We start from the raw sequence: 21,828 nt of genomic DNA on the forward strand, positions 1-21,828 counted from the left end.
AATGAGGCAGCGAGGGTGCTGCGGACAGGCAGCTTGTAATGCCCACAATATCTGTGGCCATTCCCTGTGGAGAGCTGGAATCTCTTCCCTCCTCCCTCACTCAGTCAGGACCTGGGTGACTGCCTCGATGCGTGAATGTGGCCGTGTCACCGTGTGACTTCTGAGGCTAGACTGTGAAGTGTGCTACGGTTTCCACCTGGTTCTCCCTCCTCAAGCCCAGCTGCCACTCAGTGAGGAACCCAAACTCACCCACGTGGAGGGCCCAGAGGCCCCGCTGACAGCCAGCACCACCCGCTAGAGTGGGTGACTCCAAGCCCCAGCTCTCTCAGGGCTTTTTTTTTTTTTTTTTTTTTTTTTTTTGCGGTACGCGGGCCTCTCACTGTTGTGGCCTCTCCCGTTGCGGAGCACAGGCTCCGGACGCGCAGGCTCAGCGGCCATGGCTCCGGACCCAGCTGCTCCGCGGCACGCGGGATCTTCCCGGACCGGGGCACGAACCCACATCCCCTGCATCGGCAGGCGGACTCTCAACCACTGCGCCACCAGGGAAGCCCCCTCTCAGGGCTTTGTTCCAAGCTCCGACCTTCAGAGTCCGTGAATGTGATACATGCTTTTTTACTCCCCTGTGTGTCAGGGTGATTTGTCACAAGGCCCTGGTAACTGGAGGAGTTTCCTGGTGAGAGTTTAGACCTGGTCTCCGTGAGAAGATTCTCCCGGAGACCTTCCTGCACCTTGAGGTGATCACAGAGCTGTAGCCTCGGCCCGTCCTGCCAGTGGCCCCTGTGCCTGGGCGGCACCCGTGGCTTTGGTGTGGCTGCCCTCTCAGCCTCCCTGTGGCCCTGCCTGTTGGCTCAGGGCGTGCTGAGAGGCCCACTACTCGGCAGCGCTGCAGTCAGAGATGCAGCACCGTGAGATGTGGCCGTGGACAGTGGTGAGTTTCTGTCAGGAGGTGTGGAGGGGCTCTGAGTGCATCCCCTCTTCTGACAGCAGCACATAAGTGCTGCTGCTGCTTATGCAGAGCTAACTCTCACGAGAAGTCAGGGAGTGCCTGTCCGTGGGGGAGGGTGGACATCCTCCAGGGCGTGGCCCCTGCCTCGGGGACTCCACCCTCCACTGGGAAAACCTGAGCAAATCTCACCCTGCCTCCCCAGAGCCATCATCTGGGGAGCCAAACAGCACATGGCTTGAGGGTTTTTGTTTTGGCCAAGCCGCATGTGGGATCTTAATTCCCTGACCAGGGATCGAACCTGTGCCCCCTGCAGTGGAAGTGCAGAGTCTTAACCACTGGACCGCCAGGGAGGTCCCGACTTGAGGGTTTAAAACCCAGGACCTGATTGGTCAGGGAGCAGCTGTTATCGGTTGGCTGTTCTGGAGCATAATCTCCAATAATACAGGACTGATGTTCTGCACTTTGACCACGGCTGGGTTTTAGAGCCGCTGTTAAAAAGTTCTCATGTAGTCTGTCCCTGCTTTGCCAGGGCAGCTGATTGTCTGGTACGGACCTTGGAGGGCACAAATGGGTCCGTAGCATGGGTCTCCCTCTTGGAAAGGCTCCGTGTACGCGCTGGGCAGGCCAGACCGTGCAAGCTGGTCCCAGTGGGCGTTCCGACTCCGCAGCAGATAGCTCGCCCCTTGTCTCCTGCTGACCTGGCTCCCCTCCGTGCCCGTCGCCTGCAGGCCTTTCCCTTCCTCTGCTCTGGTGTGACCCTCCCCTGGTCCGCACGTCCTAAGCCTTTGGGAGGGAAGGCAGGATGGGAACAGGGCAGCGGAAGGGGTTGGTTGTCTGGGGCTGGAGGTGGGGAGCAGCCAGATCTGAATGTGTGTAGCTGTTTCCAGACGCTCATAATCAATAGGGTGGGAGGGAGGCTGATGGGATTACCTGGCCTTTGCAGTCGAGACCCACAGGACTGAACATTTGACCTTCAGCTCCCCAGCTTCCTTTAGAGTCTCTGATGGCTTTTGAAAATCCATCTGGCAGACACTGCAATCCAAAGTCATCCAGGGAAACAACACCCCCGTCTGTAGATCTGCCACTTTCCGTGTGAATCGCCTGTCCTGTTGTCAGGGCTGCAGACGCCAAGGGGCTCGCGGGCAGCCTGGTGCTCTGCCTGTTCCTCACCCCAGGCCTTTGTGGGGACAGGAGTGTGGTAGCTTCTATTTCGTTTTTATTTGGGGTCTTAGCTTACAAAGGTTTGGTGTCTTTTTGACGTGAGAGTGTTTCCCATCATTTTCATCAGAATCAGCCTCAGCTGATTGCAGTTTTGGCTGCTGGGGTGTCTGGAGTCCTCTAAGCAGGTGGGTAATTGCCTCTTTGGGCAATTTCAGCATGGACAGAGGGTGAGCAACTTTGGGCCAGGTTGGACGACCCTCCTAGAACCTTTGGAGCCTCGGTGGTTTTCTGCTCCCATCCCTGGCTGAGGCCTCGGGCTTGGAACGTGAGACTGTGGCTGGCCTGGGGTTTGTAGGGAGGAGGGGGCTCTCCCCAGAGCTGAGGCCCCGAGCACTGCACTTTCTGGGATGGGGACTGATGTGTGCTGTGGTGTGTGTGTGTGTGTATGTGTCTGCAGTGTGTGTGCATGTGTGATGTGTGTGGGTATGTTTGTTGGGGGGTATAGTGTGGTGTAGTATGTGTGCTGGGTGGTGTGTATGTGGGGGGGGTGGAGTGTGTGTGTGTGTGTGTGTCTGTGGGGTGTTTGGGGTGTGCTTTTTCACAGTCACTGCCCCCACCCCATACACACAGCTGGGTCACAGGACGAAGCCTGCCCCAGCCCACCTCACGGCCTGGCCCCGGCTCCCCCGTCTTTAGGGAAGGCGCCCCAGGCACTGATGAGGGGTGCAGGCCTTCCTGAGGAGGGCCAAGGGAATTCCTTTGGCTCTGACCTCAGGCAAACGGCTTGCGGGGAGCCTGACCCCAGTCCGCCCGAGGCCTGGCGAGGCGTCTGGCCCCTCTCCCTGGGCTCTGCTGCCCACGGGCCTCCTCCCCGTCACCTCTGCTCTCCGCACCGGCCTCTCTGGGAAGTGCTGCCTCGCCGCCCAGGTTCAGGCGCCTGCATAGCTTTGGAGAGCCCTGCTTTTGTCTAACAAGCTAATAGAGCCTTGACACGGTTGCCGACTTCCTTCTGGGGCAGGTGCGGGGTGCCGGGCTGTGAGCGGGCGGAGAGGCCGCTGCGTTGTATGTGGCTGCAGGCAGGCTCCGGCCGCCGGAGATGCTTGATGACGGCTGTGATTTGGCCCTGTTACTTATTCATTAGCCCCTTGCGGGTGGTCAGCTTTGCCAGCTAGACCTGCGCTTGGAAATTTCATTTTCTAGAGGGCTCCACCGTGTCTGCACCACGGGCATTAATTGAGAGTCTGCTTCTCACAGGAGGGCCCGCACAGGGTATGGGCACTCGCTGCACCTGCCCTGACCCTGAGTTCTGGGAAAGGGCTCCCCTGTCGTATGCTGGGCCGGGCTGCCTGTGAAAGAGGCCTGCGTGGGCCGGGTTCCCAGACCCTGGCTCCTTCTTGAAGACACAAACCCTTTTGAGTGGGACCCTCCCTCCTCTGTCCTGCCAGAGCTGCCCCTTCCTTTTGAAGGGAAGAGTTTCTGGGGTGGGGTCGGCTTCCCTACTGACCCATCCTCTCCCATCCAGTTGCTTCTACCTGGATCTCCCACATGATGGGGTCTGGCATGAGCTGCTCTACTGGACCCCAGACTCCAGTCAGGGCTCCACGCAGCCCTCTGTGAGGCTGCTGCCAGCCCGGCACTCAGGTGGCATGTAGCTGCCCAGTGACCCCTCCAGCCAGCTCTGTAGGGCTCACATGGACCTGCCGCTCCTTCTCCTGTCAGCCCCTCTGGTGGCTGTCTTGACGTGGTGGCATGGCACACTTACCTCTTAGGGTGACATTTAAATCATTTTTACTATAATTGGCCCCCAAACAGGAAAAATAAGTGCCATTCAAACTTAATTATCTCTGCCCTTTAGAAAAAACAATGACACGCAAAGTGCCAGAAAAGGTGCTCCCAGCTTTTCGGGTTGTATCTGTCAGATGGTTATTCTTGCTGAGAACCAGGCCTGTGGCTATTTGGGCGATCTGGGGCCCTTGAGGCCCAGTGCGCGTCGAGGTGGGCAGAGGGCATTTGGTGAGGCTGGCCCCTGAGCTCACTTCCTCCGGGACATCGGGGTGGCTTCAGCTGGCTCTCCCATGGGCTGGCTGGCCCTTGCCACTCCTTGGCTCCTGTGGCAGGTGAAGTGGCTCGTGGCTGGTAGGTGAGGGGTGGACAGGCAAGTGCACAGCCCTGGGGCCGCCCACAGATCACAGCTGCCTCGTGTTCTCCTCTCCTTTTCCCCCTCGTCCCCCAACCTCCTCCGGATTCCACCTTGTCAAGACCTTGACCTCAGGCTGAATACACGGAGATGTTCCCAGGCCTGAAGTCTCCTAGGTCTCCGCTGAGTACTGACTGCCAAGACTTCCAGGTAGGGCAGGCAGGAGCACGTTTCCTAAGGTGTCCTTTGGCAAGACAGCTTGGGAGAGTCAGTGTCCCCGACGGGAGGTGAGGTGAAAAAGGTCAGTGTCCAGGCTAATGGCCGAGATGCCCCTCTGTAGGGATCATTGAGGCTGGCCTCGAAAGCACGTCCTTGGCTCCTCCTGAATATTTTGGGGGTTTGCTTTTGATGCTTGTCACAGATGGAGGGGATGAAGTGACTGGGGGCCAGGGGTGAATTGGGGACCTGCTGAGAATTCTGGGCGTCTGTCCTGAGCGGGCACTGGAGCCGGGGCAGTCAGCGTGAATGTGGTGATGACACCGATGGCCCTGCCTCTTGCCTTTCTGGCACGTGCTTCTGTGGATGGCTGCAGGGTCAGCGAGCTCTTTGCAGTAAGCCCTGGAACCGGGGCCTCCAGCATCCAGGCAAGGCGCTTGTCATCAGTTCCTGCCCCACGTAGCTGCTACAGGCAATGATGCTAACAGAGGCACAGCCTTCAGCCATTTAACTTGGAGTCCCGTCTCAATCATAGAAGCTGATGCAATTGGATTGTGCCAATTTAATTAACAACGGGAGCTTGATACTCAGTGCCCGCTGCAGAGAAGCCAAAAGGGCGATAAAGCAAAAAGGGTTCTGGGGCACCAGGCTGCCAATCTTAGTGGACCGCTGTCTCCCCGGCCTGGCTCGCTGCCTACGGCTGGGAGCTCCCTGCTGCTGATCCCCAGAGCCACCCATCTGTCCCTGGATTGTGCTCTGTGTTTCCTGGCCACAGTCCGGTCTGGGACGCTTGTTTGGGTGGAGAGGAAAATGGTGCAGGGCTCAGAGAGGGGAGTGGGAATCTGTTTCCTGGGTAGCGATGCTGGTTGATCAGTGGTGTTTCAGAGGCACGTGGAGCTTGCTTTTAGAGGTGGTCGTTTCCGAGTCCCAAAGTGCTCTCCCTCCCTGTCCCCTACGGGTCTCCCCAGGTACACTGTCCTTGGCACCTCCACCTGCCTGTTGTCTGCTCACCCTTGAGAGCCCAGGAAGCACAATCTGAAAACCATCTGCTACTTCCTCTGAGGCTTCTTTCCGATCTGACACTTGGTGACTAGAATATCATGCAATCACAGGCAGGACGGGAGTGAATTCCCCATGCTGACGTGGTGCCCAGCCGTGGGACGGGGTGTGTGTGTGTGTGTGTGTGTGTGCGCGCGCATGCATGCATATTGAACACCCTTCCCCCAGGCGGCTAGAGCTCCTGATGTGAGCTCTGTCACCAGCAGTGACACTGACTTATCCGCCTACCAAGAGGCTGGGGGGTGGGGTGGTGCTTGCTGGACCCACCGGCCCTGCTCAGCGCAGCCGTGACCAGGAGCCCTTTGTGAGGCGGGCAAGGGCTACCCAGCCTCCTCCGCCCTGCGTCTTTGTCTTCTCACTGGCTGATTTGTCAGGGACGATGAGTAAGCTTGAATGTTTCTCATCACAGTGAGTAATACTGTTACTGACTTCTTGAAAATGGTAACTTTTAAACTTTTCTTTAAAGAGGCTCTGTGGGGGGCCTGGGAGGCAGCTAATTTCATGCCCCAAAGCGTGGGTGGGCTGGCTGGCTGGCTGCCGGGTGGGCGGGCAGTAGAGGGAGGTTTGTCCGCAGCTGGTTGCCCCAGGCGGCCAGGGTCACGAGCTCAAAGGGGGAGCAGAGGCTGGCTGGGGGAGGCGGAGGGATGCAGGTGGGGTTCAGCAGTCACTCTGTGGCCCAGTGTCCTCTGCCCTCCGAGCCCGTGTTGGGCAGACCGGCTCGGTGCCACGTGCCGGCCGGGGCAGGGATGGGCCCGGGGCTTCTTGGCCTGGGCTCAGAAGGCAGCCTGGACCCGGCTGCGGCCAAACCCTGACCCTGGCGTTCCCTGTGCTTCTTTTTGAGGATTCACTCCAAGGAGCATTTCAAGGAGAAGTACGCCGTGGACGACGTCCAGTACACAGACGAGGTCAGTAGCGGCCGACTCCTCCCACTGCAACAGCCTGGCTGGACCTCACGGGACAGCACGTTCCAGCCACCAGCCCCCTCAGCAGTGCCCTTGTTCGGAGAGAGCAGGCAAGACACATGCATCTCAGACTTCCCGGGGAGGCCCCTGCTTTGCTGGGCCATGTGCCCGACTCGGTCGCCGGTGTCTTGTACCTGGGATGTGGCCGCTGAGCTGCTGGGAGGAAGGCTGTCTCTGTGAAGGGCTGATCAGGCTTGACTGGCCCTTTGCGTGTTGGGAGGCCCTTCCCACAGGCCCTTCCCAGCTGCAGGTGCCGCTGTCAGAAGAGCCCCAGACAGCGAGAGGCCTGTGGGGTGGGGTGGACTTGGAGGGCCCCTGGCTTTAATCCTCTTCCCAGCATGGTTGCCCAGTGGCATGTGGCCTGGGTGGGTATGTGACTGTCCTCCTGGGGCTATGGCTCTGGCCCCCAATCCAGGCAGTCAAAAGGGGCTGCCCCCGACTTCCACTGCTGTGAGGGCCAGGCCGTGGCAAAGGGGAGCGCACAGCCACGTGCCCCCCTCGTCTCCTTGGGGGACCAGGTCCCCCCGATACTGTACCACTGCCAGGCGCACAGGAGGCCTCCGCTTGTCCCTGGGTACTGTCACAACCCCCATCCTCTGTGCAGATCGGTGCTGGGGAGAACATGAACACTCTGAGGTGAGTGTCTGCCGCCCGAGCTGCAGCCCTGGCCTGGCAGGATCGTCTGCACGGAGCCACTCTGTGCCACATTTCCCCAGACAGAGGTCGTCGTACACTAAGAGCTGGGGTGCAGTGTGGAAGCTGCCGGAGGAGCCAACCAGCTGGAGGCCGAGCAGCCCCCGACCCCACTTCCACTGGGCAGGACACGGTCTGTGTCAGGGAATGACGGCAATGGGCAGGGGGCCTGCTTTCCAGGGATTGTGGCCAGGTACACGGTGCTGTGCGGAGCTGGTGTGTCTCAGCCCGGCCTGCTCAGGGTCAGACAGCTCACCTTGATGAACACCTGTGCCCAGCCCCCCCGGCAGGCCAGCGCCAGCGTCATCCTGTGCACGGGACAGTCCTGCTGCAGTTCTGCTGTCCTGGAAGGCCAGCCCACTTCTCTCTCAGTATACGATCGATCCTCCAAGGCCTCGTGCAGCCCACGGCATCCCCTACCAGCTCCAGTCCACGCTGGCGATCCTTCTTTGGCTCTTGTGACCAGTTGTGGACCCTGGCTGTGTTCTGGTCTGTACCCTGCCCTTTACTGTCTTGTCTGTGTCACCAAGGCCCAGTTCTTTTCCCCCAGAGTTTACGATCACACTCTCTCCCTGCCCAGTCCCAGGGACGTGTGGACATCAGAGCTGGTTGGGACCCAGGGCTGAACTCAGCAGCCAGGGGCACGGTCTGGTGCGGAAGGTGACCGCACGGCTGGATCGTCAGCCGTATGGTGGTGCCCAGTCAGGAGGGCCTCGCGGAGGAGTGCACCTCACTTCCATGGGGCCTGTGTCTGCAGCACCTTCTGTCTGGCTAGAGTGTGAAGGCAGGGGGACTTTTGGTGGGTCTTTATTTTATGTCATGTGATTTCAATACCAGGTTATTGGGGGTGACTCGTAGCATCTGAAGAGTCTGTGAATAGACACGTGATGTGTTGCATTGACCTCTTTGGGTATAGGATCTCCAATAGTCTGAATATTTATTTGCACACCCCTAATGAGGTCATTTGCCACTTACAGTAAGTCCCTTACAAATGAACGAGTTCCATTCCAAGAGCGTGTTCGTAAGTTCAATTTGTAACTCCAACAAGGTTAATCTAGGTGCCCAACTAACACGATCGGCTATGTAGTACTGTACTGTCATAGGTTTATGATACTTTTCACACAAATAATACATAAAAAACAGACACACACACAAAAATAAAGAAAACATTTTTAATCTTACAGTACAGTGCCTTGAAAAGTGCAGTAGTCCAGCACAACAGCTGGCATCCAGGGGCTGGCGTCGAGTGAACAGGCAAGAGGAGTTACTGACTGGAGGAGGGAGAGAAGGTGGGAATTGGTAGAGCTGAAGGATCGTCAGCAATAGGAGACGGAGGGCAAATTGCAATTTCACTCACGCCTGACGTTGATGGAATGCACTTACACATCTTTGAAAGTTTGCGACTTGAAGGTTCATATGTTGGGGACTTACTGTACCTTGTATTTTTGAAGTGCTAGAGAGAGAGGGACGCCCGTCCTTAGTTCTGATTTTGTTCTGACCCTCTCCTTTGGTGGGTGTATCCCTCCTGCCGTTGTAAACTGCATCTTAACATTATTGCCCTGTGGGACCTTGATCTTCTGGGTCTCCTCACTGTGAAACCTGGAGGGGGCAGCCTGGGATGGGCCCTGAGGCTCGGCGCCTTGAGTCAGAGCGTCTCTCTGCCACAGTCTGGTGTTTTTGCTTTTATGACCGGGGTGGGCGGGGAGGCGGGCGGTGGCCGTGAACTCAGCTCCATTTACACAGTGATTTCTGGGGAGAAGGAGAGCTGGCCTCCAAATGAGGTAAAACAGAGGAGGTGTTGAGTGTCAGGCCAGGAAAGCCTGTCATGATAGTGTAGAATTACAGCCCCACAGACCAGCTCATTCTGAGTCTGTATTTATGAAGCAGAATCTTAAGTGAAGGCTTCAGTGGAGTTGAGAGCACGGTGCTTTGTGCAGGGCCGCGCCGTTATCACTGTCATCGTTAATCGGCCTTGTTGTGACTATTCCTGCTATGGATCTTATTGGAAACGAGGGCTCCTGTGGACCACGGGACAGGTGCTTCACTCCAGGATGGCACCTGTGGGTCCCAGCAGCCTCGGCAGCTCACACAGATCCCCTCCTCCCTCCGCCCTGTCCCGTGGTGGGCCACAGTGTCACCCCGTTAAGAGGAATCCAAGTCTCCAAGCAGTGAAGGGCCTCATCCACGGCCACGTGGCCATGGAGTACCAGGGTTGAGATTTGACCCCGCCAACTTTGGACCCCAGGGGCTCGCCCTCCACCTCTGCCTTTGCCCTGTCAGAAGTGAGCGGATGCTGCAGGACACGCCTCCAGAGGTGACAAGGCTCCCAAGTGCCTTTGATTTTCTGTGGCTTGAAATGGAGCCCGACTCAAGTACAGACACCTGGGCTGGGAGGCACTCGAGGGTGCCTGGGGCTACTCCATCATGGAAAGCGACAGGAAGCCCTTTGTGTTGGGGAAGGGTTCCTTGGACCAGGTCTGTGGTACTCAGCTTGATCTAACAATCTTGGGCAGCCTTGGCTACAAATCACAGACGAGAAGCAGCTGACACTTGTCTCCTGTGAAAGAAGGCAGGAAGCCCCCACCCCAGGCCGTGGCCCGTCACTCGATACCACGTGTACAATACAGGTGTCTGATGTAGCAAGCCTGGCTATCTAGTTTCCCTCCTCCTGTAGGTGATCCTGAGTTTATTGAGAAGGTAGAGTGAATGGTGGCTCCCCTGAGAGGGGGGAGCTCAGGAGAACCTTGAGAGGGGCTACTAGGCATTGCCATCAAGGTGCAGTGCAGTGGCTGGTATTCATGGGGACGGGAGTTGGCCAGGCAGAGGGCACATTTTGTGTTCTCCTTTATGGCACCAGGCAGATGTTGCCAGGGTCACTGGCTCGGATATAAGAGACCTTGGTGGCAGCACAGTGATGGATGCTGCCTGCCTTTCTGCCTCGGTGGGTAGAGACGTCAGGGAGTGGTGGGGTCTGCGGCGGGCCCTCTGAATGCTGTATTGGACTGCTCGCCCCAGGTTACTAGATACACCAGTTGTTATGAGTAGCTGCAAATCCATGTTGTTTGTGATCTTTCCCAATGTTTAAATTTTAGAAACAAATTGAAATTTTTATTTTTAAATTTTTATTTAGCTATTTATTTTGGCTGCACCACGTGGCTTGTGGGATCCTAGTTCCCCGACCAGTGATTGAACCGGGACCCTTGGCAGTGAGAGCGTGGAGTTCCAACCACTGGACTGCCAAGGAATTCCCCCCAAATTGAACATTTTAAATGCATTGCCGGCCACCAGCGTGCAGCCCTGTTTCAGACTGCCGTGAAAAAGTTTCGTTTTTAAAAGCTTTGCTTTTTGCACGGTGAAGCCCAGCTCCCGGGGCAGTGCAGGCTTTCTTGACAGCACTGGTCAAAGATTGTCCAGCCCCTTTTTCTGGATCATCACCCTTGAAGAGTGGCCAGCAGGCCTGGTGGGAGCTTTGGGCACGAGGGTGCGTGAGGTGTCCACGGGAAGCCTCTGACTGTCCCCAGGGGAGGATCCTTGTCCATAGGGCTCTGAAGAGTTCTGTGTGTGCCGTCCACTGCGACCTGCCGGGAGAGGCCAGGCTACCTGGGAAACTGATGCTGTGGCATGAAGCAAGGCAAGATGTTTAACAGCACTGGTTCATGAGAGCTGGTGGGTCCCCAGTGACCACTGGTCCGTGGAAATGAGGCCCCATGTGGACGGAGCCATGTCGCGCTGTGTGTGGAGCTGTATTTCCCACCGGTGACGCATAGCTGCCTCACGTCCGTCACCTTAATTTCGGAGGCAGGGAATCAGGGTGTGCCGACGAGAGTGTAGCACTGATCGGTCTCCACGGGGAAGGGCGGGTGCAGCTGCCTGGCTGGGGGAGGTTTTGCAGCCGCAGAGGTAACCAGGGCCCACTCAAGCGTTCGTGATCAATAAAAGATGCTGCCCTGCCAGGACCAGCAGACGCTGGCCTGCTGCATCAGGCCTCCTCCATCCGTCTGCACACCGGGTGGCATTGAGAGGGCTGCTTTCTCCTCCATTATCCCCAAGCAGCACGTCCTGAGTCACAGCCTGGAAAAAAACCAGCAGCCCACACATTTGTTATCCTGCTCCCCTCTCCCAAGGACAATAGCACGTACAATCCCCAAGTGCATACTCGTGCTCTGGTTGTGCTGCTGTAATTGACAGACCCGCTCTGTGCTGATGAATGTAGACCCTTCTGTCGCCGTAACAACACACCCAGGGCCCGACAAGTGCGGCTCTGGTTCCTTCTAATTAGCCGCCCCCTCCTCGCAGAGGGCCTGGGGCGTGCTAGCGACTCACCGCGCCGTTGTGTGTGCAGCTCAGAGGCTGGGCTTCAGTCGTTCTCAGAGCAGTTACTGAGCGAACGAGGAGGGCCCAGGGAGATGGAGCGTTGGGCTTGCTGGTGGGAGGGTGGTTGGTACACATCCAGAGAGTCATCTGGCCGTGAGCATCAAACCCTTGACAAAGTATGGGGCTTGTCACCCAGCAGTTTCACCGGGTCAATTTTGTTTTTCTTAAGGAAGTCATTTTTTTTTTTTTTTTTAAGGAAGTAAAGACTTCATATCAGGATGTCCATCAGGGCATGATTTATAAAGTTAATCATTAGAAATAATGTAAGTGGCCAGTAGAGGAATGAATAAATAAACTATGCCAGATCTGTTAAGAGAAATGACACAGCCACCACTGTGCTCTCTTTTAACTATGGGCCGATTAACCCATAAGCTTTTTCACTGGTGAAATCTGGACGTTTGCAGGACCTTCCTGGGTGGTTACATGAGATGAGTCTGCAGTGACTGACACAGGCTTTGTAATCAAGTGTTCCCTGGACGTTTACCATCGTCCCCCGCAGTAGTGACTGGTAAAAGTGGCATGTTTGAAGAATATTTAATGACAGGAAATAAGCGAAGCATGTAACTTCATATGATCCAAATGTCATTACAGATCTCTGTTTTTATGTGCAGAGATAAAACGTCTCAGGGGATGGTTTTGTAGGTGTATTTTATCTTTTTATAGCGTTCGGTATCTTCCAGGTTTTCTCTGGGAGCCTCTCAGTATTAAAAAGCACATATATATATATATATGTCAGAACTTATCAAAACGTGCACTTCAAATAATATGCAGCGTAGAGTATGTCGGTGATGGCTCCATAAAGCTGTTGAAACAACAAACAACAAATCCTCCTCACTCTCACCCTGTGTCAGGGTGTGAGAGTTTAGGGCGGGAGCGTGGGGAGGGGGCTCAGTACGGTAGGAGCTGCAGTGACCGAGATGCAGAGCAGACTTGAGGGGTAGGGCCAGGAGAGGAAGAAGGTGGTCCCACCGGGGTGGCCCGCCCCCCTTGCGGTGAGGATGTCATGGCCGAGGCAGTGTGATCGGCCAGGGGGGCGGTAGAGGAGGCAGTGGACCAACCCGCCGGGGGGCCAGAGACCTCAGTTCTGAGTTCAAATTGAGGAAGCGGCTCAGATGGGGAGAAGGCGTCCCAGGCAGAGGTGAGAGCCCAGGCAAAGGCATGGGGAGGTGAGCTTGCGTGGCGAGCTCGTTCCGGGGGTCGGATGGGAAGCTGCCAGCGTGCAGGGGCCTGAGTGGGCCGTGGAGGGATGGGAAGCGAGGATGTGGGGTTGCGGGTGGCAAGTCCACGGAGGAGGGTGTCTGCCCTGGGCACCAGTGCCAAAGAGATTGCCTCAGTGGGTCTTTCATGAGGGACCAGTCAGATGAACAGAGGTGTTAGCCTTGGAGGGCGAGTGGCTCTGCCTGTTTGGAGCTGGAATCTGTGTGGGGCTCAGAGCCAGGGCAGCACGTGGGGAAGCCAGGTTTAGGTTTGAATCCCTCTCTGTTGCCTGATAGCTGGGTGGCTTTCAGAAGTCCCTTATTCTCTGTAAACTTCTGTTTTAAGGATGCACTTGACCAGTGTGAGCTGTCAGTATTTAATAACGCTGCTACGTCATCGCCATCAGGCTTCACGTGGCGGCGCTAAAGTGGATTTTTCTTTCTGACCTTTCAGATCGCCAGCGTCCTGACATCACGGAGCCCCTCCGTCCTCCTCACTTTGGTAAGTGGCTGGTGTTCAGGGACCAGGCAGCGTTTGAGTGCGGGGAGGGGCTTTAGGGAGCCGCTTGCCCCTGCAGAGGTCAGGGCCGTGGGGAGGGTTGAAATCTGAGAGCAAGGGTCATTGCTGATAAATAGTGACACCTCAGTCTGAATTGCTAAACGTGTCCGGGACCACGTCCTCCATTCTCCAGTCGACCTGGGCTGTGTCCTGTCCCGAGGCCACTGTGGACAAGACGCCACGCATACTCCGAGGGTTAAAACCTGACTAGAGGGCTTCCCTGGTGGCGCAGTGGCTGAGAATCCGCCTGCCGATGCAGGGGACACGGGTTCGTGCCCCGGTCCGGGAAGATCCCACATGCCGCGGAGCGGTTGGGCCCGTGAGCCATGGCCGCTGAGCCTGCGCATCCGGAGCCTGTGCTCCGCAGCGGGAGAGGCCACGGCAGTGAGAGGCCCGCGTACCGCTAAAAACAAACAAACAAACAAACAAACCTGACTAGAGGATGTATTTGTGTCAGGTTGAGCTCTTGGGGTTTGTGGACGTAGAATATCGATTTGCTTCCACACTCTCTCCTCCATTGTTGATAGAGTTTGAAAAACACACCCTTTGCATCTACCCATGAGGGTGCTGGGCTGTGTGGCATCAGATTTTGGACTCGGGGCGCTAAATGACGGAGGGCCTGCTGCAGCCTGGGGCAGGGAGGGGTGCACGGTGCATCCTCACAGGGTGGGGAGGGGGTGCTGAGGCTGTGAAATGACTCTGAGAAGAAGTCTGCTCTCTTATACTTCTTCAACCTTGGGGAGCTTCAAATACGAAGAGTATGCAGCCCTTCTACCCTCCCAAAGTGACCCTTCTCTCCTTTGTTAATTGATCTTTACCGAAATAGTTTTTCTCAGTTATTTTTGTTAGCACTACACATGATCTCTTTTTTCCACCCTGCTGTTTTTGTTGTTGTTGTTTTTGTTTTGTTTTTGCGGCACGCGGGCCTCTCACTGTTGTGGCCTCTCCCGTTGCGGAGCACAGGCTCCGGACGTGCAGGCTCAGCGGCCACGGCTCACGGGCCCAGCCGCTCCGCGGCATGTGGGATCTTCCCGGACCGGGGCACGAACCCGTGTCCCCTGCATCGGCAGGAGGACTATCAACCACTGTGCCAGCAGGGAAGCCCCCACCCTGCTGTTTTGATGGCTGAGAAGAAGTGTTACGATTGTGGTCATGGAGGGTTCCGTGTGTTTTATTTGGGAGGAAACAGTTAGACATCGACCTGAAGGTCTTGAGGAAGAATTAAAAGGCGATTTAAAAGGCCTGGCCTCTCTGGTGATGGCATGTTTTCCTCTGAATCTTTTGTTTTGTCTCTGCTCCTGTCTGAGTTCCAGTTGGAGTCTCCTTACAATTAGGGAAAGGAGAGGAATGTAACACAGAGTCTCGGGGTCACGGAGAAAGGCCTCTCCTGCCTGGGTCAGGTCGTACCCGTGTCTCTGGAAGGGCCGGATTTGACAGTGCTTTTCAGGACACTGTCTGTGGGTAGTGTTGTGCACACACGTGCCCAGGGAGACCAGCCAGCCTTAGGGCGGCGGGGGGATTTGTGGTTGGAGGTGGTCCCGGTCCGAGGTCTTCTTACCCAGTCTCCACCTGTGCCCAGGCAGCCCGAGCTGGGGTCAGCAAGGTGCTTGGACGGAGGAGGCCTTGCTTTCTCTCCTTTTCAAGCGACAGCAGAGGAAGGAGGGCTGCCCTTGTGCTGGGGCCCAGCCTGGAGTTTCGTGAAAGGCGGGAAGGGATGGGATGGCCGGGCTGAGGCAGGGGCTCCCCGTCGTTGCCCCGTGTGGCGGGTCTGCTCCCTCACGCTCCCTCTCTCTCCCCAGCGCGGCGTCAACACTGACAGCGGCAGCATCTGCAGGGAGGCCTCCTTCGAGGGCATCAGCAAGTGAGTGCTGGGGCCCCGGGAACCGTCTCCCTTCATCCTCCGTCAGCTCACATCCTCACCAGCAGGCCGGCCCAGTCTACAGACTAGACACACAGAACACACAACCAACCAGGAGGATGCTAAAAAGGGGTTAGATTGGGTGATTCGGGGACATGCTTAGAAAAATAATTTGCCTAAGTTCACTCCAACCTTGACTTTAAGGATCGAAGCCCCTTCCCTGTCAAGCTCTACTGTGAAAGCACAGGCCCGCCACGTGCTTAGGGAAGCCCTGGCCACCGTGCACACACGGGGCGGGGGGCGGCTGTTTTCCTTCCAGGGACCTGCCCTGAGCTCCGTGGTCTTCGTTTTTATCAGCCCCCTCCCCTCACTCCTGGCCCGTGACCTCCCCCAGCCTGGCTCACAACTTCCCCGTGTCCCCTGCTGCCCCAGTCCCAGATGGCCCCCCCCTTACCTGCCCTCGCTCCCCAGCGTAGCCCCAGGCCGAGCCCCCCAGCTCTGTTCCCCCTTCTAGGCCTCCCCAGGCAGGAGGGCAGGTGTTGGCCGCAAGGAGCCAGCCCCTCTCCCGCCTTGCCACCCTCACGCCCTGGCCCCTGGAGAGTGCCGCCTGCCAGCCATGCCTGTGTCCCCGGGCTGGCTGCTGACTGGCCCTGCGGGGGGAGGTCTGTAGGGCCTGAGGCTGCAGCAGATGATCCCTTGAGGGGAGGCACCTGCTCCTTGGGGCTGCTGAGTGTGGACAGCTTGCCTGGTCTCCTGTTTCTCCGGCCCCAGCCCCCACCCCCCCACCCCCTGTACTCTTAGCCACGGCATCCTCTGTCCTTTGGTGGACCGAGGAAGTTCCTTGTAATTATGTGTGAGCCTGAGCCACAGGAATTTGTGCGTACGTGTGATGTGATTAGGAGAGGTTATGAGCTCATAAATATATATCACTTCCCCCAGTGATAAGAGTGGTGGGACGTCAGGTTTGCTCCTTTTCGTCACACACATCTCCGCATCCTCTTGGGAGCTCCCCAGAGTGGCCTCGCCTCCCACACCAGCAGTGATTAGCCCAGCTCGTTGAGATGCTGGCCGTGGAGCCGCTGTCTTTATACAGGCCCTTGAGGGGAGTGGTACGGGGCACAGCTTGCTGCCGCCTGTCCTGATCCGAGCCTCCCCCCGTCCCCCAGCACTGCCCGGTGCGGGGGGCTCCTGTGCCCTGCTCACCTGCCTCCACTCTGGTCCCGTGGGCTGGCCTCTCCAGTCTCGCCTTGGGTCTCCCTGCCTTGTGGGGAAGCCCCGAGCTCGAAGGAGGGAGCCCTGGTGGCTGCCGCACCAGCGGTTCTGTGACCTTAGCAGAACTTGCCTCGGAGCCTCAGCTCTCCCACGGGAAGCACGGTGCTGCTCAGGCTTGCTGTGGGATGAAATGAGATCCCGCTCGTCCGGAGCCTGGCGCGGAGCTGGTGCTTAATAAACACTTGCCCACGAGCAAGCCCCCATCACTCCCCAGCGCCCCTCCGAGCATCAGTTTCCCCAGCTGTGTAGCGGGCCAGCGGACGTCAGGATCTCCGACGACAAGATTCCTGGTTGTCAGTGAGCTGTGGGGTCTTTCTTGGCCCACCCCCCAGCCGAGGTCTCTGCTGCAGAGAACGCCTTCTCAAGCACCCGGGGCCCAGGTTTTCTGGGGGAGCGGTGGGGGACTCCAGGGCATCGTCACTCTGAGCAGTGGAAGTGGAGGCCTTGTCCCCACTCCCCCGGGAGGAGTCCCACTGTGAACTGACCTCTCCCTCCACTGAGCAGACCCCAGCCTCTGTCCCCTGCTGCTCCCTGAGTCCCCGTGGCCCCTGCCAAGAGCCCGGAGGAGCCTGTGCTCAGCCCACCCCACCTTGGGAGGCTTTCTGGAGAGCCTTAACTTTGCACACTCTCCGCGGCTGGCCCTCTGGTCCCCAGACGGGGGCTGACTGTGAGCCGCTCCCCACGCCCCTCACTGCCGGGCTGAGCGCCTGCCCCATGCTCGGGGGATTTGTTTCCACACCCATGTGGCAAGCTGAGTTTTCTGACTTGGCTGAAGTATCGCGGGTGGGAGCCCTCCCTGCCTTGGGGTCCCCCGGCTCCCCTGTGGTACTGCCTCCCCTCCTGTCCCCTCACACCTTGCTCTGGGCCTCACATCCCGCTGTGGCACCCTTCGTGTAGCTCTGCCCTTAGGGGTTGCTTCATTTGGGTCCCCCCCCCCCACCCTGCGGCGCACTGTGGCCACTGACCTCAGGCCCCCTGCCAGCGCCTTCCCTGCAGAAAGTCGTGTCTGTATTCCTGAGGTCTGGGTGCAGCTCAGCCCCCTGTCTCCCACCCACCCCAGCTCTGCCACCTTTTGGCCCCTGCGCCAGGCTGGAGAGGCCCTTGTCCTCCAGAGCCGCTGCGGCTCAGTGACCGCATTCACCTGCCAACCGTGAGCACCTCCAGCTGTTTGCAGGGATAATAATAGCCTGTTTCCTATGCAAGATGAATCTTGCTGTCGTCCTACTTTCCAATACTCAGCTGCTTCTATCCTCGGTCACTTCTCACTGCCCTAATGAAGGGCCTTATTCCTGGAATTTTTGGTTTTGACCCTTTTGAACTTGTCTGCAACACCTCCCATCTTGGATCCTTCATTGACCTGGTCTGGCAGAAGTTCAGGTTTTGGCCTCTCGGTTTGTCCTGATGGGCCACCCCAGGCCACCTTTTATCCCTTGGCCTGGGGGCAGGAGGGAGCTTGTGATGGAACAGTGGCCTCACCTGTCCACCCAGCTAGGCAGGCAGCCTGTGACCTCTCCAGACCTCGAGGGCTCCTCAGGGTTGGCTGCCTCGGGCCTGTCACCTCAGTGGGGCTTCCCAGATCAGGGCCAGGCCGCCTGCTGCTCACGGCAGGGGGCGTGCCAGGTGTCACAGTGGTGGGGTCGGCAGAGGACTGGGAGCAGGGAGACAGAGGCGGGGTGGGGTGGCAGACATGGCGCTGGGATCTCCCCATGGCCGGGAGCCCCCGGGCTCACCAAGGGGTGTGGCCTTGTCCTCCCTGGGGAGCTGGGGCGAAGGGAGCAGGTGGGGACAGTCTGTAGGCCTCGTGCTGAGTTTGGCTCCAGCCCTGGCCACAGCTCCCTGTACGGCGGGATTGGCACCCAGACAGCTCCCAGGGAAGGGGTGGAAGGAGCAGGCCCCGTAGTGGGCTCCGGCCAGAGGATAGGGTCAGGTGCTCGTTGCCAGGTGCTGGTGAGGGCAGGGCCGGGGCTGGTCTGTGGAGAGGGTAGCTCCACAGCAAAGCCACCTTCCTGGGGGCAGCACATACCACAGCTGCCTGGAGCAGCTGGGTCCTGCAGCCTGGGAGCAAAGGCAGACATGATTAGTCTTTGTTAGCATCAGAGGAGAGGTAGACTTGAGAGCAGGTTTTCCTCAGGCAGACAGACAGACCCTGGCTATGAAGAGAAAGAGATTATCTGCGGGGGCCAGGTGGCCTATGGGCCGCCTTCTTGGCCTGAGACAGTTCCCTCCGAGGCAGGCAGACTGCCCAGGAGCCCTGGGCGGGGCCAGCAAGTAGAGAGCGCCCTGTTTCATGCCGTTGTCTGACAGAGAAATATGGTCGATGTTTTATATTAGCTGGTTATTCAGAATAAGCATATTTCTTATCTTCTGGCATTAACTTAAATTGCCTTGCATATCTGATGACGATTGCTTACAAATTAATTCCATTTAAATAAGCAGTTAAATATGAAATTGCTGAATTTGGGGGTTATTAATGCAGGAATATTAATGTTGAGGGATGTGAATTTTCAAACCCAAGAAATAGAGGGACATTATTAAAACTCGACAGTTACAATAAAATGCCAGTCTGTGGTGTGGGGACCAGTGGCGTTCTGGTTACTGTTAACTTATGTATCGAGTTAACAATTTGGATTGAGGTTCTCATTATGGCTCATGGAATCTCCATGAGTCTCCTGAGGAGACAAGAACCCGCCCCAGCCCCCAGTGTGGATGGAGTGGGGGGCCTTCTGGGATCTGTTCTCCATCTTCCAGTTAGAAACTGCAGGGAGGAGCCTGGGGGCTGGAGCAGGGCTGGCTGGGCTCATACTACTCACTGTCCATCACCCGGCCCACAGCTAGAGCCCACCAGGGAGGTACCCTCTGCTTCCAGGACATTCCCCGCCTTCGTGGGCTCTGGTGGGCTTTGCTGTTGATTTTACACAATTATTACATGCTCGGTGTAGGAAGCCCTAACTAGCACAGAGGCGAAAGCAAGGAATGTTCAAATTTCATTACCTGAGTTAAACCACCGACATTGCAGTGAATGTCTTTTGGACTCTTATGTGTGTGTCTGAGGGTGTTTCTGTATCTGAATGGTTTTGTGTCTGAGTGTCCATTTGTGTGAGTCTGTGTGTTTCTGTTTGTGTGTATATTTGGGTGTGGATCTTTGTGTGTTAGTCCAAGTTTATGCCTCTGTGTGTGCATGTATTTGCCTGTGTCCGTGAATATACATCTGTGTGTGTCTGCCTGTGCCTCTTTTCTAAGCATATGCCTGTCTGTGTGTTTGCATCTATGTCTTTGTGCCTGGTCACCTTGCTGTTTGTCTGTGTGTGTGCATGTGTGTATACGTACGTATGTTTTGTAACGTGAGATTTTGCTGGCGTGTTTGGCTTTTGAGGAGATAGGCCATCGCTTTTCCTAGCGTCTAAATGATATTTGGGAGAGTGGGAGCCAGTCTATATTGCCGTCTTTATTCATGTCATCTCCTGCTCTGTTCTTCACTCTGAGCCACATTGGCTCTCTGTGATCTCTTTGATATTTCACAAATAGGGCTTGATTCTACAACATTTTGGTAGACTTTGAATTAAGTAGTCTTATTTTTATAGTTAGGGATCCCAGAAGCTTTGAAGATCTGGAATCCTTTCAGCCTGCTAATAAATACCTCCTTCCCTCTCCTCGTCCTTCTCCCTCCTTCAGCCAGAAGTGGGGGTACCAGCTGCACAACCACAGCATTGGATAGGTGTTTTCAAACACCCATCAGTGAGGCCATGGAGAATTCCTGGTGGATCACAATCACACAATGCCCTGTGTGATATCCTGGCTTGAGATGGAGCAGGGCTCAGAATCCTGAGGTTTGGAGGCTTCCCAAGCCTTCTCTGCTGAGGCCCATACATTGTGCTGGGCCACATTGCGCTTACCTAGCTGTCTCACTGATAGCTTGAGCTCTGAGTCACGCATGACAGAAGTGTCAGGGATGTGCCCCAGCCTGATCCTTTTGTCTCCTGGATTCCCTTTTCAGTTATGTTCATCTTATCAAAGAACTTTTGGCTTTGTAGATTTTTCTCTATTGTATGTTTGCTTTTTATTTCATTGATTTTTTGCTTTAAAAAGTTTCTAATCTCTTTAGGTTTTATTTGTTCTTTAGTTCATTGAGAAAGAAGAAAGATATTTCTGGGATGGAAGTTTATTTATTTATTTATTTATTTGGCTGCATTGGGTCTTCATTGCTGCACATGGGCTTTCTTTACTTGCGCCAAGTGGGGGCCCGCTCTTCGTTGAGGTGTGCAGGCTTCTCATTGTGGTGACTTATCTTGTTGCAGAACAGGGGTTCTAGGCGCGTGGGCTTCAGTAGTTGTAGCATGTGGGCTCAGTAGTTGCGTGACACAGGCTTCAGTAGTTGTGGCACATGGAGCCAGTAGCTCTGTGGCATGTGGGCTCTTCCTGGACCAGGGGTCAAACCCGTGTCCCCTGCATTGGCAGGCGGATTCCTAACCACTGCACCACCAGGGAAGTCCCGGGATGGAAGTTTAGATAATTGATTTTCAATGTTCTTTTCTACTGCCTACATTTAGAGCTATAAATTTTCCTCTAAGCACTGCTTTAGCTGCATTTCACCAATTACGATATTTCATGGTTTTATTTTCTGATTTTATTATTATCTCTTCTTTGAACTGTGGGCATTTAGAAGTTTATTGCTTATTAATTCCCAAACAATTTTGGATTTTATATTTTTCTGTTACTGATTTCTAGTTTAATTCTACTGTAATCAGTGAATATTCTCTGTATTTCAACCCTTTGAAATTTATTGAAACTTCCAACATATGATATTGTTTCAGGATAAGTGTTTCATGTATACTTAAAGAGGGCACATAGTCTGCAGTTGTTGGCTATAGTGTTCTGTATATGTCAATGAAATTAAGTTGGTTAATTGTATTGTTTGTATCTTCTGCAACTTTACTGATTTCTCTGTTTGCTTGTTCTGTCATCAGAAGAGGTATGTGAAAATCTGAAACTATGCTTGTCAATTTATCTGTTTATCATTTCTGTCAATTTTTGTAAATCAATTTTATTAGAATAAAATTTATGTACAATAAAATTCATCATGTGTATAATTCAGTAAGTTTTTAAAAACAGCTTTGTTGGAATATAATTCACATACCTTACAACTGACCCACTTAAACTGTACAACTAAAATGCCTTTTTGTATGTCTGTAGATATGTGCAGTCATCATCACAATCAATTTTAGAATATTTTCATCACCCAAGAAGAAACCCTGTACCTATTAGCAGTCATTCCCTTGGCCACCACTAATCTATTTTCTGTCTATGGATTTGCCTACTTTAGCATTTGATATAAATGGAGTCATGCAGTATGTGGCCTTTTATATCTGGCTTCATTCACTAACTGTGTTTTCAAAAG

General features: G+C 55.5%; 1 protein-coding gene across 2 annotated transcripts in view; it reads left to right on the forward strand.

Moving 5' to 3' along the window:
* PEPD (peptidase D) overlaps positions 1-21,828 on the forward strand; it is a 116,701-nt gene that overhangs the window by 11,728 nt on the left and 83,145 nt on the right. For both annotated transcript variants that reach the window (XM_059044389.2, XM_067019670.1), the window contains exons 4-6: positions 6,361-6,424; positions 13,199-13,246; positions 15,103-15,164. In XM_059044389.2, coding sequence (XP_058900372.1) covers positions 6,361-6,424; positions 13,199-13,246; positions 15,103-15,164 — 174 coding nt within the window. The remainder of the gene's footprint in view (positions 1-6,360; positions 6,425-13,198; positions 13,247-15,102; positions 15,165-21,828) is intronic.

Source organism: Kogia breviceps, chromosome 18 (assembly GCF_026419965.1).
Source record: "Kogia breviceps isolate mKogBre1 chromosome 18, mKogBre1 haplotype 1, whole genome shotgun sequence".
NCBI lineage: Eukaryota > Metazoa > Chordata > Mammalia > Artiodactyla > Physeteridae > Kogia > Kogia breviceps.